General features: G+C 38.6%; 1 protein-coding gene across 2 annotated transcripts in view; it reads left to right on the top strand.

Annotated features, from left to right (window-relative positions):
• mrpl45 (mitochondrial ribosomal protein L45) overlaps positions 1-16,161 on the top strand; it is a 40,617-nt gene extending 24,456 nt beyond the window's left edge. Inside the window, exons 5-8 of one of the 2 annotated variants that reach the window (XM_064324508.1) lie at positions 2,135-2,183; positions 14,901-15,050; positions 15,141-15,314; positions 15,990-16,161. In XM_064324508.1, coding sequence (XP_064180578.1) covers positions 2,135-2,183; positions 14,901-15,050; positions 15,141-15,314; positions 15,990-16,088 — 472 coding nt within the window. In that variant the 3' untranslated portion in view covers positions 16,089-16,161. The remainder of the gene's footprint in view (positions 1-2,134; positions 2,184-14,900; positions 15,051-15,140; positions 15,315-15,989) is intronic. The other variant, XM_064324509.1, reaches the window with a different exon arrangement.
• The last annotated feature ends 1,207 nt before the right edge of the window (positions 16,162-17,368 follow it).

Raw genomic sequence — 17,368 nt, 5'->3', positions numbered from 1 at the left:
TGTTTCATTGTTAAGTTCGGGCTTTTTCAATGTTTTTTAGATTTGTTTTTTTCTTCTATGCCAGTAGCTTCACCATGGCGTCTATGGGGCATATAAAGAAAGACTGCAGGTTCAATGTACCTTTAAGCAAGTCCAGTTTATCTAAACCTGTTTTTGGGAAGTGAAAATAAATGTGAAATTTGTCAAAATTAAAAATAATTCCTTCTGAACTAGCAGAATTGACCATAACCTCTTAGAGCAAAGCCCCTAGTGGTCAGCACGCTGGCGTGCCGAGATTACTGAACTCAGACATTCAGTGCTACTGCAACCAAAGTATGCGTTAAAAACAGAAATGCTTTGTTTTAGTTTCATTAGTAGACGATACGCGACAACTATGCCAATACGGAGTTTCGCAGCGCCACCATTGTCGCTCTGGTCATTCATTTAACACTCACCCCCTCGCTGCAGTCTCATCTGCATCTACACCCCCCACTCATGACACACTGGACAATAGTGTCTATCTGGGCATACATAAAAACATCCTTTCACCACTAAAAATTTGTATTCTGTCATAGCAACAAGATAAAGCCAATAATAGTTGAAGGTATGCAAGTACAGCTGTGAAAAACACTGCTCACTGAACACTGAAATAAACAGGAATTATAGAAGAATTATATTATGGCATTCTACTTTCAATATATGTGATTACATATAGAATAAATATAAAATCTTACCTTTGGTTTTACCTGGTTAAACATGTCCCTTTCAAGATTCAGTGGTTATTTATTGTCTTCAACAATCTGTTTGTGAAATATGTTCATTTGTGACGCCTGGGTACCTTCAAAAATAGCTGTGGGTAATATAAATAAAAATGTTATTTGCAGTGTTGTCGCCCTTTTTAGTACAACCTGGCTTGATTGACAATTAATTTATCCAGTAGGTGACCGTATAAGCCTTCTAATGATGTGTAATATGTCTAATTTTCCTTTGGAAATAGCATTTATAGCCCAGCGTAACCAAAAGTTGTCAATCATCATCGCCCCCTTACGCATTCACTCTGAGGTGGCAATACTTCTGAGCATGGCTAAGGCATATGTTTGCTGATATACTCAGCTGATGCTATTTTCTGGACCAAGTCAGAGGAGAGTGGAGAACAACAGCATTGATTCTCTGTCTCTGTCTCTGTCTCTATCTACTGAAGACAGTTAAGATTTCTTCATCGATATGCGAGTGTTACTGCTCAAAATATTTCGCTTTTATGTTGTTTTTAAAATTGTAAATTGGTTTGTGGTATTTTATGAGGATATTTCACACTGTAACGTAAGCATTCGTTGATATCTCAGTCAGTATTCGTTGATATCTCAGTCAGTAGTTCAGTAGGGTTTGTGTTTAATGCACCAGATGTGACGTGAGCTGGAACATTGTCAAAACATGGTGGATGGTTGAATATTGTCGTCCCATCCCCATACAAGAAAACATTGCATACGGTAGAGTACAGAAAAACACACAAGAGTTAATGATTACACATTTAGGTCCTGTACCACATTGTGTGATAATGTTTTTGCATTATTTTAAAATCTGACATCAATCTTACCGTCATAAGGGACACAATTATATTCTTTATAATCGACTAAAAGCATTTTATTCATTTTTGGAGAGATTTTGGAGATGTTTCTGGACCCCTAGATATTTTAGAACACTGTACAGATGGATAGCCTGTAATTCCCACTTTAAAATGATGCAAAAGTGATTTTATTGAGTCAAAACAGTTGATTTGTAGTGAAATACATGATTATGTTGTGATTTACAGCAATGCATAATTTAGACATTATGGATAGATTTGGAGACACTGGATACACTGCTTACTCTTTGCTTCATAGATCTTTTGTAGTTCTGAATATCCATCCTTAGGTTTTATGCACTTGTAGTCAAGAGGTTTTTGATCCAGGCCATATAGTTTAACCTGTTTTATATATGGGATCTCTCAGTATTTCAAAATAAATATTTATTATTTTTGAATGGTGGGTTTTGCACAAACTGATTTACGGTTACAGGTCTGGATGGAGTAAATTCCAAGTGAGACTGGGATAGATAATACAGCGAATCTGTCTGCCAGATGTCTTGCTCACTGCGCTATTTTTTTTTTTTTTTTCAGCTTCAACAAGGAGAAATTGCATGATCTGGTGACTGAACGCTGCTACCCTGTACGTATTTACACAAGTTGGTCTGTTTCTTATTTAATACACAATGACATTCATATCACAAAATCAGATTGTAGCACAGTTAGCAATTGTCATGTACTAAAGTGCTTGCTATAATGTTTGCGACAAAGACATATTTTTTCTTGATTTTTCTCAGGAGACAGAAAATTTAAACTAGCACAAGTGATTGCTGAGAGGACTTGTCTTACAATGTTCTTGTGCACAGATTTTGTACAAATGAAATTCTTGTCGTAGCTATCCTGTCAAGGGGTTGGGCTGGGACAATAGCACATTTTCAGGAATTGATATTGAATAAATACCAATGGTTTTATTATTTTCCTTGAAAACCGTAGACTATGTATTCAACATATATTCAATATTCAGTACGTTTAATATTCAGATATGTATAAGTTCACATTCTGTATTTTTGTTTGCTCTAGAGGGGTGAAATGGCATTAGTTACAACGACTAAACATGTGAAACTAGAGGAAATCTCCTTAAAACAATATTTTGTTCCGTTAAATAATTGTTAAAAGTAGTGAAAACTACTGTGGCGTAAAGCTGTTATTTGAACAAACATTAATATATCTCTGATCGAGAAAGAGCTTAGTTTTAGTAGCTTAGCTTTTTGATGGCACTTCATCCTACCACAAGACAATGATCCCAAACATACTGCTAAAGCAACAAAGGAGTTTTTCAAAGCCAAAAACTGGAAAATTCTTAACTGGCTAAGTCAGACTTCTGATCTTGAACCTAATTGAACCTGCATTTCGTATGCTGAATGAACTTCATTGTGACTACAATTGTGGACTACAAAACAATCAGGAGCTGAAGATGGCTCACAGAGCATCTCTAGCAAAGATAACCCAGCACCTGGTGATGTCAAAAGCAAGGTGAAGTGGAAGTCCCACTGAACCATATTTCCGGTGTACTGCTACATGCTATGCTAGCGCATTTCATCATAGATAGCAAATGAAGCTTTGAATCTACAACCACAAAATTACATGGCTTGATATTATCAGCAAACAATCAATATGCAGCTTTACATTAATAAAACATTTTGTATTATGAGCGAACGGTCCGATTTGTGTACCAAATACCGGAACAGGTGTGATGTTATTAATCCTCGGCTGGCCAGTCTCTTGGGATTTACCAAAACAATCGTGCCCATTTTGTTTTTGTTTTTTGTGTCGGGCTTGATATTGGTTGCAAGTTGTCTTCGATAGGCTACTGATGACCAACTTTCTGTCAAAGAAGGAGTTTATTTGTGAAATTGTAAGTGCCATTTTAAATCACGTTGAAATCGGATTTTTTAATCACGCTTGTTGGGACAACAGATCACTACAGAAACCCCTGCCAGTGGCATGAGAACAGTCCAATTGAGGAAATTTAATTGATGTGAAAAGGGAAGCATTATGGGAGACTGAGTTTTAGACTTCGTGGCAATCTGAAAACACGAAACAGGGCGTTTTAATCATTGAAATTCCTTCATATTCAGTATATAGCAATATATTTAAGCACTGAAACATATACTATTGAACACAGAATTAAAAATGAGTAGTTTACTTATATCCAGCTTTCTCTGCTCTATTTAATAGGCAGGAGTGTACCGGATGTATCGTTTCCAGAACTTCCGCTTCACCTCCCAATGGGTCGCAGACTCACTGGCGGACTCGGGGGGCGGGGGGGGGGGGGGGGCGGGCACGGGGGCAACCGCCCCCATGGTTGAAAAAGCATCGCTAAAGTGCCCTCTAGAGTGGCGAAAACGAGAGGAAGTGCCCTATTGGCTGCCTTTCACATGGGAAAAAAATTATTGAGTGCCCTCTAGGGTGCCCCTTCATGCAATAAATTATGATGTGCCCTCTACAGGAAGAAAACGTGATAAGGTGTCTTAATGAGTGCCCTTTATTTTTTTTTGTAATTCAATTTTTATTGAATGAATTGTTTCACAGCAAAGAAAAAACAAAAAACCCTTCAAACTCCCCCCACTGCATACATGGGATATTATAAACTTGTGGATATGGAGTCTTTCCACATCTTCATTGTGCCAGGTCTAGCACCATTGACCCTGGCCGATGATATTTCCAGGTATACAATGTCCAAAAAAGACTGCAACCAGTGTTTGACAGATAATTGGTGAGGTGGGAGCCAATGCTGGACAACGATTTTTTTAGCAGCAGTCATTCCAGCTAGCCAGAGATTACATTCTTTTCCAGAGAGCATACATCTAGTTACATCATTTAAAAGTAACAGGACAGGATCCAAAGGTAGAGGTTTGCTGATAATAAAGGAGGTGATATCAACTATCTGAGCCCAAAATCTCTGCACCTGAGGACAATCCCATAAGACATGCATCAAAGTACCAATTGTTCCTGGAGAACAATATGTGCACCAGGGGTGAGGTGCTAAACCCATAAGATGTCTTTTCCGTGGAGTCATGTAGGTTCTATGGCTACATGACATTCTATGGTTTAATGAATTAATTGGTGATTGGGGTTCTTTGATACTTTTCCATACCATGTCCCAATTTATTGTCCCACCCCTTTGCTCTAGGTCTTTTTCCCATAATTTTGAGCCGGGGAAGAGAACAGTGGAATACGTCATTAACACGTCATTAGATGTGTATAAATGTACGAGGCTTTGCCTTTGGGTTCTGCCCCCACAATCCAATCTACTACTGGGTGGCAAATCAGATCTGTGCCCCAGGGGACTTTATATGCCTTCAGTGCAGATCTCAGTCTCAAGTAGAAGAAAAGGAGTTTTTTGGGATCCCGTAGCGAGATATTAGGTCCTGGAACTCAAGAATAGAATCATGACCAGCATTATCCTCAAGTACTTGTATACCCTTTTGTGCCCATGCATTTAGAGTGAATGGTCTGCCACCTGTTAGATTTAAATTGTTCCAAATGGGTGAATGTTTGTACCAACTTTTTTAAGACCCAGAAATCTTTCCACAGCTACAAAAGTTTGTAGAACATATGTTATTAGGACACCACAACGTAGAGCACATTTTTTTTGGCTAAGACCTGCAAACAGAAAATCTTGTAACCTGATTGGCTGAATTATATTTAATTCTATTTCTTTCCATAGAGGACCCATGCCAGGGCTTAACCAGTGTTTTAATGTACGTAACACAAAGGCCCAGTGATATAATTTGAAGTTGGGGCAATCCCAACCACCTTGAATTTTTTTTTGCCCTGAAAAGTAGACCATTTTATACGGGGGCGCTTGCCATTCCAGACAAATTTCTGTAACCGGCAGTCTAGCCTTGTCAAGTAGTTTTTCGGGGGAGGTAGTGGCAACATAGAACTAATAAAATTGATGCGGGGAAGAATATTCATTTAAATACAGGCAATCCGAGCAGGAACTGATGATGGTAGTGGCATCCATCTGTTTATATCACACTCTACTTTATTGAAAATTTTTGCATAGTTGTTTTTCACAACTAAGGTTATAGATGGGTATATGTCAATGCCTAAATAGGTCACTTCTCGAACGAATGGAATGCAATGTGGGATATTAACTCTTTTTGCCTTTGCATTAAGTAGCATCAGAGCTGATTTGGATTGGTTGATCTTAAACCCTGATAGTAACCCAAAGTCCTCAATAATTTTGAGCACATTTGGAAGAGTAGGTCAGACAGGTATAACAGCGCGTCATCTGCATACAATGAAATAGAGTGGTTGGAGGACCCAATTTTTATTGGGGAGACCAGCGTGCTTTGACAAATCTGCTGAGCTAATGGTTCTATTGATAGGTCAAAAAGCAAAGGGGAAAGAGGGCAGCCCTGTCTGGATCCGCGAGAGATACTGAACAGCTCTGAGAACAATCCATCTGTAGAAACTCTTGCTGAGGGATTGGCATACAAGACCTGGATCTTTATGAATTTATCACCAAAATTGAATTATTTTAGAACACACCACAAGTACTGCCACTCTAAACGGTTGAAAGTTTTTTCCGCGTCTAAAAATAAGAGACCACTGGGTGAGGCTATTTTCTCAGTTTCAGCGATAACATGCAACAATCGACGGATGTTGTCTGAAGCCTGGCGGCCTTTTATAAAACCTGATTGATCATGATTAATTAAGCTGCCAACAACTTTCTCTAAACGCAGAGCAATAGTACGAGAATATATTTTAATGTCGGAAATGGGACGATAGCCTGGACATTCTTGGAGATCTTTACCAGATTTGGGGGGTATTGTGATTAAGGTCCCGATGGAAATGACCCTTTGCGATAGCAGCGTTAATAGTAGACAACCAAACAGGACCTACAATTTCCCAAAGAGCTAAATATAGTTCGGCCGGTATGCCATCAATCCCAGGGGAGCGCCCCTTACTGGTGAGTTTTAAAGCTTGGTATAATTCCTCTAAAGAGATTGGGGAATCCAGTTGCAAGGAAACCTCCTGAGAAAGAGTGAGGAGGTCCAGGTCCTGCAAGAAGTCCTGACAGAGGCCGGTTGAGGAGGTCTGTTTCTCAGAGACATATAATTTTGATAAGTAGGCTTTGAAAGCCTCATTGATCTCAGCTGTTTTGAAGAGGCGTCCTTTCTTTGGACAGTTAATTAAAGGAATGTGTAAACCGTTCTCCTGGCGTTTTAACGTCAAAGCAAGAAGCCGGCTGGGACGACTCCCTTCTGAGTTATATTTATGTTTGGTGATGTGCATTAAATATTCAACACGCTGTCTTAACAGATTATTCATTTCACTTCTTACTATGTTCAGTTGAAGTTCTGTCTCTTTTGAATAATTTGACTTCAGAATTTTCTCCAGTTCAAGACAATTGTGCTCTAATTGGGATATTGTCTGTAGTTTCTTCTTTTTTAAATAGGAAGAAAACCAAATTGTATTATCACGTATAAAACCTTTAACCCTCTGGGGTCTAAGGGTAAAATGAGGCACACTGGTGATTGTGCGATGCTCTGACATTTGTGTAAATTTCATCAACTTTATATACAGTGATTCCAAAGTGTTTCATATCTTTGTTTTCAGCACAAACTCAGCTACAATAATATGGCAACAGTAAGTAGGTCATAATCATGCGTGGATTGTAAACTGCTCTAAAAACACACAAACTGTAAACAGTAGTTTTGAACATGCACAGGAATGTTGTAATAAAACACTAAACAATTGTGACTAAGACTTTTGGTCACTGAAATGTGTTCATCAAGGTCTTGGGTATCAAAAGATGACAAAATATTTTAGCAAATCCAATGAGAAATATAAAATAAATTGCTAAAAGTTAGTGTTGTGACTACTATTTTTCAACACCAGGTGAGAATGGGAGGGCAAATGGCCTTTCTGTAATGTAATGCATTAAGAAGAAGGACTTGCCTGCTAAGTAGGCTATTCACACCTGGCCGCATGCCTCCCCACCACTAAGACAAAGACTCAGTGAGCCATTTAGAAGACAGAAACAAAGACATCTTTTGATTTTAGAACATTTATTGAAGTAAACGGCATGGAAGATGAGATGAGACTGGTGTACTCTTGCAACGCCTGCCTGGCCTCTTAGATAGTGGTGAACTAGGCCATGTTTCCTGATGAACATCTCTGTAAATATAATAAAAACAAAATTGTTAGGAAATGTGAAATTAAATAAAACTATTTATATAGCACATTTCCTTCAACAGGTGAAAATTAAATGTGCTTTACAAAAAGGGACAAACCACTAACTAATGAAAACAAAATTATGAAATGTGACATCATATACAAACAAAGAACCAAACAAACACAACCAGACGCAGAGAGGTAGCCTATAATTTTGAGAAGCAATGGTTAGAATCGTTCGTAATGTGGGAATTTACAAGCGCGCATATTAGTGAATATTCCTACAAACACACAGAGAATGTAATACAGCACACATTTACAAACAATGCAAGCTATCAACGAAACAACATTAGCTAAACTAAATAAACACTGATATTCCAACTCAACTACATGCAACTCATCAATAACAATGCCTCAATCTGAAGTAGGCTAGGTCTGTTTAGCTAAGTGGTTATTTTATTGCTATTTCCCGAACTTACTTAGAGTATGCTAATATCGATTGTGCAAGGACATCAGTTTTAGAATCCTAGCCACAGCACTACACGCCAGGCATGAGCTATTTATTACGAATATGATCGAAAAACATACAGTCTACCTGATACTTCTAACACAACCAGACGCAGAGAGCCTAGCCTATAATTTTGAGATGCAATAGTTCGAATCGTTCGTAGTGTGGGAATTTACAAACGCGCATATTGCTGGATATTCCTACAAACACACAGATACGTTGCAATACAGTACACATATTTACCAATATGATCATAAGAAATATACTTACGCATGAAGTTGATCCTCAGCTGGATCAGTTCGCTGTTCGAAATGACACCGCTCTTCATCAGTGTCAGCTTCCAGATGGACCATTTTCCAAAATTAAACGAAATGTTCACCTCAAAAGAAGTGAATTAGGTGACACTTTGACATTTTATCCCGCTTTCGCAGACTTGGCATTTCTCACATGGATCTCGCATCGCCCCTCCTTTAGTCTCCTTCTATGGAGAGTAATTATAATGTTGTTAACATGTGAATGCGATTTGGGCGGACTTCCTGCTGAGCGAAATTCACATAGTAATGAGTAAAGTTTAACGAAGCATACATGATCTAATTAATCAAATTTAGAACATTTAAAACAATTCATATTATTTGCCAATGGGCACGTTGGAAAGTCGCGATTCTAAGGTTTCTATCAATGTTTTTGTTGCGTCTGTATGATAGCAGCACGTGAAGTTAATCATCCAAATAGAAACGAAAGTTAATTTCATCTTGTCGAGCTCCGCCGGCGGAGCTCTCGACCCCAGAGGGTTAATAGCAGCCCAAATAAAAGCCGGATCTGTAACTGAATCTTTATTAATTATGAATAAATTATATGAAGTTTTGTTTTAAGCTGTGGAAGAAATTCTTCATTATGGAGAAGTGAGGTGTTGAATCTTTACCTAGAGGGCCTGCCCTGAATAGCAGATAAATTAAAAGAGACTATAATGGCATTATTATCTGACAGGGACCTTGGGAGAAAATGAATATCCTTCACCGGTGAACTTAACTCTGGGGATAAAAGAACATAATCGATCATTGAAAACATTTTGTAGTTTGGGGAGAAGTAAGTGTAATCCCTAACGGTAGGGTTCTGTGCCCGCCATATATCTTTCAAATTCAAATCTTTAGAAAACCGTCGTAGTGCTTTTGAGGAGAAGGCTTGAGTATTTGATAAGGCGCTAAACATAAAGATATACACTTGAAACAAGTCATCTTTGTAATTTTCCACAAAAGTAAAGTCAGTCTGTTAAATTTGTCCACGACTGTGTAACTAGATTGCGAAGAAAAAGTTTTTATGCTCAAAGATGGTAGAAGGAGATCAGATGAATTCCAGACTTGGTCTTTGGCCTTCAAACATGATGAAGGACACAAAGACAAAACTTGAACGGTGTTCGTAGCTTGAGAAACATGGTCGTGGCAGAAACACGGCTGCAGCAGAACTAGGTTAGCATGCCACTGCTGCAACCAAATCTTGACCAAATGGGTAAATCTTGCAACTGACTTCTATGTTTAAGTAGCCTGGGTAGTGTATGGTATTCTTGACTATCTTGATGGTCTGAAACTTTTGCTTTTAAAAAGGACACCAAACTGAATTGCTGTTTATAACTGAACATTCTTCCTGCAAGGGTTTGCTTGATAGGTAATAATAATTGGACAAAATGTAACAATGTTGCTTTTACAGTTGTATAATCTTTGTGGGAAACTCATTTATATTTTGTTTAAATGCAATCTATCATTTCATGCGCAAACCCCAAATAATATTGTTTAATAACTCCAATACCTGCATGACTAATGTTGCAAGGTAAGTTAGGCCATAAACCCTTGGGCTGAATTTATAAACTGTTAGACTTCTGTTGACCAAAACATGTTGTAGCCAACTACGTGGCCACGTTTCTTTCATTCATACAGCTGGCTGGCTACTTGGCTACACAGCCTTATTTAACCAGCTACATGGCTAGCTAGCTTGCTAACTTCAGCTCAGTTTGGTTAAAATGGAAAATTAAACTAGCGTTTCATTTACAATCTTTGCTAACGTTACTGATGAGTAGCTAGTTAGCCAGCACTGGCATGTGAAAATGTTGTACTGGATGCCTAACTAGACGCCTGTTTAACTAGTAGCTGGCTCTACCTAGCTATTCTTTGGATGTCATAACTGCATATTAGCTAGCAACATTCTGTGTTGTTAGCTTATAATTACTAACAATATTGTACTGAACAATAGCTAGCTAGCCTGTGAGATTAATTACGGTGAAGTTTAGAAGAGTAAACCTGCTGGCGGCTACCAGTTTTCATGTGCCACCCGTAACATTGAGGTTACCTACCTAGCTAGCGAACAATAGAGCCTTTGAATCCAAGTTAGACTGGGGGAATCCCCGTGGAACCACCATCAACAGGAGGAAACTCCTAGAAACGGATGTCATATCAGGGAGTCACAGACATGCAAATTCATTACAAACTACCGGTAAATTTATTCAATCAATTAATCATTGAATTGTCTAGACGTGACAACAAACCTGATGTTTTTTTATTGTTATTTGTTTATTATTTTAGTTAAATCATGTAAAAACTGGACATTCTGCTTGAAAACCGGATGTCTGCAATAATACTTTCTAACAATGTTAGTACGAGTCAGTATGAGTTGAGGAAAGATTACTTCTCTATAAACATTCAAAAGAAAATGAATTCTCGCTCTGTTTGGTCCATTTGATTTGCTCATTTGTAATGTTTCTTGCCATTTTTATTTGTATCTCTTGAATATCTTGTCGGTCAGTAGTAAACATGAGTATATATGAAATGAAACAAAATACGAGTCAGATTCATCACTGTCTCAAGATGAATGTATTATGCTCAATGTCGGTTACAAGGATTTAATAGCGCATAGTTTTAATTTACAATTAAAGTTACAATTAGATCTCACCCATTTAAAATTTTAAAACGCCAAACAGGTTTGTCTTCCAATCTTATGAAGATATTCAATATGTGAACATTTCTGTAGACTTTAAAAATAAAATCAAGAACACATTGTCCTGAAATTCATCAATTTCTTTTTGAACAATCAACATATAGCCAGCAGGCTGTGGAGTTCTACAAATAAACCATAGGTCAATAGCCTGCTTTTCATCACAATCTGGCAAAAATAAAGTAAATAATAGGCTTAGAGGAAAAATAATGAAAGTAGACTTAATAATATCAAAACTACTGCAAAATAAAATACAACATTCTTTAAAGGTTTTTAAGGGCATTTCAGTTCAGGCTAGAGATGCAATGCTGCGGAGTTCACCTTCAGGAACACAAGCTTTTGCAGTGTTTGTGGTTTCAGGCTCATGCAGTGTTTTCTGGACAGGATGCTGGCATGCTGTATCAAATTCATTTCCCCTGATTGAAATAAATGCAGGTGAATTAATGAGCTAGCTAAGCTGCAACTATAAACAGTAACAGCAGTTCCCATAGGGGGAAGCCATCTTGATAGAAGAACAGAATTAGTTACAAAAGCTACCCAAACTCAAGCATCTAACTAAGGTAACTAGCTAAAAGTAATGTTGCTTACAGGTCCTACAGAGAACAGGCAAACTGCATCAAACTTGGCGAACTTCAGCTGACCACCGTTGACTCTAGTTTTTTAATGAGCCCTGTCGGCTTGTCTTTTTGTTTTGCTGTATCTAGGCTTCTTAGCATCTTAGCAAACTAGCAACAAACACTTTGTTGGCATCTGATCCCACACCACAGTCTCTGTAGCCCCACCCACCCCTCCCCCCAACAGAAAAGTGCTATGCCCAGAAACGTCCCAAACACATTTTACAATGACAAATAATAAAAGTAAAAGGTACAAGAATTTGGCTAGAGTGTGTGAAGACCGAGATTCCCTGTGCTTCATAGATATGCCTTAGCGTAGCTATTTTATAATAATTTCTAATAAAAAATCCTGCATAGTATACCTTTAAATAAATATTGAATCTTACAAACATATACAAACATATGTTTGCCCCATTAATATACTGTATGTTTGTGGGTCAGATGAAGTTTAGTCAAACAAGCACAAAAAAGTGCTTTGGATAAAAGCGCTATATATAAATGCAGTCCATTTACAATAGTATGATTTCTTTCACAATGTGGAAGGAACAAAATTAGAATATGCTCAGTTTGGGGGGAAAAAAACATGGGAGTAATGGTTAATCAAAGCCTTTCAGATTCTAGGCACTGTGCTGTAACAGTAAAAAAGGCCAAGAGGATGCTGGGATATATTGTGTTGAGTATTGAGTATGAATCCAAGGAAGTTATACTTATCTTATATAATACATTTATTAGACCACACTTAGAGTATTTTGTGCAGTTCTGGGGACCGTACTGCAAGAAAGATATAGAGGCTCTGGGAAAAAGTTCAAAGAAGAGCAATCAAATTGATTCCTGGTATGAAAGATAATAGCTATGAGGAAAGGCTTAAGATGCTTAACCTCTTCAAGCTTAGTAAAAGGAGACTCAGGGGTGATTTGATTGAGGCTTTTAAATTCATAAAGGGATATCAACAGAGTGAACTACAAGAGTCTCTTCAGGTTGAGTTCTGTTTGTAGAACGAGGGGACATAAATGGAAATTAGCAAAAGGTAAATTTCATACAGACAATAGGAAGAGTTTTTTTCACGCAAAGAGTAGTCAATGTGTGGAATAGCCTGCCAGGCCACGTAGTAGAGGCAGAAACTCTGGGGATTTTCAAGACTAGGCTTGATACAGTGTTAGATACTCTCTAGTCTGTAGGTAATCAGAGCACTAATTTAGTCAGGAAAATGGTGAGCATTGTTGTGCTGAATTCATCATTATCTTATGTTATGTAATGTAAAACATTTAAAAAGTCTTGGTATACACAATTTTTTTAACAACTGTGTAAAGAATAGGCCTACACTCAGGAACAGCCGAACAAAAATCCCCCTCAGGAATTTTGGGGAGTAATAATAAAGGGGAAGGCTTTTTCTGTGTGGATCACCCATTGAAATTACTGATGTGCAATGATAAAAATAGGTACATTACATTACCATGCACCTATTTCCTGTTGACAGTGTATGGTATATATATTGCCTTGTTTACCATCACAAACCTTTTGTTTCAATCTCACACAAATTGTGAGTCGTGATGAGAGTCTGGGTGTGTAAAATATCTTGTCGTGTGAAGCTGGCATAAAGCACTGGATACAGACAATTGTTCAAGCATTTAAACACATGACAAGTGTAGTCATTTAAAAATATTAAAGGTGTTTCACAGCTGAAATGCAGATTATTACCACTATAAATGATTGGGATTTGACACTTCCATGTGACACATAAAGCTTGAATGACCACATTCTCTTCAGAAGGTAAAATGAAAAACACAGGGCCAATTTACATGAAATAATTTCAGAAATATTGGATAGTATTGCTTTGGAATAAAGCTTGTTTAATTTGAATGAGCTAAGAAAGCCAATATTGTTTGTTGTAATTTGGCTTCATTTTGATAATACTTTTAATGGCAGGCCTACATTTTGCAAGATTTAATTCAAGGCTTATAGACTGTGCTTTGTATGTGTGAGTAATGCATTAATGCATTTTTGTACATTGAAAACATGTTTATGTTGAGAGATGTATACACTGTATGACCAAAAATATCTGGTCATCCCTTGGTCTGGGGGTGTTTTTTATGGTTTAGGCAAGGGCCCATACAGTAGTTCTACTAAAGGCAAATATTAATGCTAAAGCATACTATCACACTCTAGCCAATTCTGTGCTTTCCCAACAGTTTGGGGAAGGCTCTTTCCTGTTTCAGCATGACAATGCCCCGAGCACACAGCGAGGCTGTAATAGAAATGGTTTTGTGGAACGGTGTGTAAGAACTTGACTGGCCTGCACAGTGGCTTAACCTCAACCACCATCCAACACATTTAGGATTTGAAATTTGAAAACCAACCACGAGACGGGCCTAATTGCCCTATCAGTGCCTGACCTCACTGATGCTCTTCTGGCAGAATGGAAGAAAATCCCTTCAGCAATACTCCAACATCTAGTATAAAGCCTTTCCAGGTGTGTGGCGGTGGTAATAGCAGCAAAGAGTGGACCAAATCCATATTAATGCCCTTAATTTTGGATGAGATGTTAGATGTCAAGTGTCCACATACTTTTGGCCATGTTGTGTAACTAGGCCCCTACCCTAGCTATTGATTCGGCAGAGCAGAGACAAGCCTCTGAAACAAGAGACACTTCACATACTTAATGTGCAGTTCAACAAGTGGACTTGCTGGGCCCTAATTGACCCGCGGGGTTCACTAGGAGAACGATATGATGTACAACCTTCTAACTGAACCCTTGCTAATCCTACGCCATGCAATTGGGAATTGTGTGTTGTTGATTCCAACCATGAAACTTTGTTGTACGTCGCTCTGGATAAGTCTGCCAAATGCCTGTAATGTAATGAAACTTACCCAAGTCCTGGAACAAGAACAGTGCCTTAACTGAATGAGCCATCCCCAAAGTTTTTAGTAACTCAAATGAGCACAAAAAAAGACAATTTAAATTTTTACACTTGTATTTGGGTGGGCCTAAGTGCATTTACTATATGCTACTCTGTTGAAGCTAAATTTCTCATTGTTTGATAAGCATTTCATTCTGGATGGTGTGCAGGAGATGGTGAGAGGAAATCGCTATAAGACACTGCGCTGGATGTTTGTGGAGTCCCTCGAACCCCCTCGTGTGGTGCATGCCCGCTGCCCTGACATGGTCAGCAAAGGCAACCTCTATGGACAGGTTACAGTGCGCATACATTCTCGACAGGTAAGAGACTTTGTTGTTGGCTTTGGTAAGGGACTATATTCTCTCTTCCTCCTCTACCTCCTCTCACTTTCAACTGATCCTTCTTCTAAGACCCTCGCCATCTATGACCGTTTTGGGAGGTTGATGGTGGTGGATGAAGAGGTGCCACGGGATGTCCTGGAGTACCTTGTTCTGGAAAGACACCTGGTGAACCCCTACAGTCGCTGGAGACTCCATGGCAAGATTGTTCCCTCCTGGGCCCCACCCAAGGATCCCATTATTAAGGTGACTCCCACAGAAAAGGCAGATAAAACAAACATATACAACATTTAACATCTGAACAGGAATTCACAAAACAAAACGTACACAAAACACGTTAACTCACATGACAGTTACTCACTGAAGTTATTTGGGGTTTCTGGAAAGTATATTGAAGAACTGAGAGTATTTTCTGATTAGACAAAGACATGAACTTCTGTATGCTTCTTGCTGTCTTCAGCTCTTAAATACAAATGCTTCAACTACAACTGAAATGATAATAATCATACACTCTATTTGTAGAGCACTTTTCATACAGGGACTCAAGCAACCCAAAGTGCTTCACAGTGGAATTATAAAAGATGATAAATTAAAAATAAGGATAAAATAGTCAAATACATGGATACCTTTTTTTAATATTAAGCATTATTTACTCATTTCTTAATTTTGCTGTTTCAGCATTCATTAAAGATTTAAACCACAACTCTTGCATTAGGAGAGATGTCATGTGTAGGACAAATATGACTTTTCCTTTTAGCTGTACTTTATAGTATACATTTTTTTTTACGAATAAATTGGGCGAAGGCAGAAGAAACACCATAGAGAGTACCTCTTACATTATGTATGCATTTGAAGGCAGCTTTGATTTGTTTTCAGTGCATTAACTGGGCTCCGTGGGTTTTTTGGACATTTGTGTTTCAGACCGTTATGATTCCTGGTCCACAGCTGAAGCCCTGGGAAGAATTTGATGAGCTTAATTATGAGGTGGTGAAACCCAAAGCTGTTCAGTGGCACAAGTAGTCCACTTCTGCCTTCTGGATCCACACGCTTGTGTATCTCTGGCAGTGTAAATAAATGTTGTTATAACAGAAAACCCTGTCATGCTGTTCATTTCAATATCTGGCTAATTAAATTGATGTTGGTTAGGTGGGTTAGTCTGAGTTCACAGGATCACTCCAACCCTGTCCCTCGCTCAATGATCATGGACTGCTTCAGGCCTGTTCCTCCCCTGCCATTCCTTGACGCAGCCTGGAGCTCCAGATCTGTCACACGGCTTCTGTAAACTGCACTATACTGAAGTATACCATTTGGTCTTCTCTTATTCCTGTTTTCTTTCACCTCAGCTGTTACCTGCTTAACCCCTTCACGCACATGCCAAAACTGGCCAATCCTTGCCCATTTAGGGGGTACCCTATTTAAATATTTATAACTCCAGATGTGAGCGTAACAGAGACTTGAAAATAGCTTAACCCTCAAGCGACCAACTGGGGTAATATCTGATCCAAGGCATATACTTTTATTAATATCTTAATGGTAATTTATTTGATCCTTCCAAAATGTCTTGACTTTGTCAATCAACTTGTCTTTATAAGAATCCAGGTTTCTGTGGGGACAAGATATCAAGTGACACATAATGACTGACATATGTTGGCACTATTAGATCTAACAAACCACATATTCCAGAGGTGATGAAGCCAAACGTTGCAAGAGAGAAAAACAGCTCAATTTTTGGCTTTCATGGACAGCTTACCTTGGTGTCATATTTACCATCGAAAGGCAAAGCAGTACTGGCACTGTCTACCATGCATCAGGACACCAAGGTTGAGGGTGAGCAGCAGAAACCAGACTTAATACACCATTACAATGCCACCAAGAGTGGTGTTGACAATCTTGATAATCTTGCAACAATTCACACATCAAGAAGAAAGATCAACAGATGGCCAATGGTACTCTTCTTCAATCTGATCGACATTGCAGGGATTGCCGCCTTCATCATCTGGATGGGAAACTTCCCTGACTGGATGTCTTCAGAGGGCAGCCGCAGACGTCGAATCTTCCTGAAAGAGCTGGGGCATGCCCTAGTCATGCCAAACATAAAGAGAAGAGCTCAAACCCCAACACTCCAAACCTCAATTCGAGCTGCAATGCTAAGTATGGGAGTAAGCAGGCCCGGCACCAGGATGAAATGACTTGAGTGGGCAGTTAAAAATGGCGAGGCGGCAAATCTTTTTATGTAGTAAAACAGTAGGTTATCATCCTGCTACGAGCTTAAACCGATTTGATTTTATGCGAACCAACTG

Source organism: Anguilla rostrata, chromosome 2, assembly GCF_018555375.3.
Source record: "Anguilla rostrata isolate EN2019 chromosome 2, ASM1855537v3, whole genome shotgun sequence".
Taxonomy (NCBI): Eukaryota; Metazoa; Chordata; class Actinopteri; order Anguilliformes; family Anguillidae; genus Anguilla; species Anguilla rostrata.
This window is presented reverse-complemented; position numbering and strand designations above follow the sequence as displayed.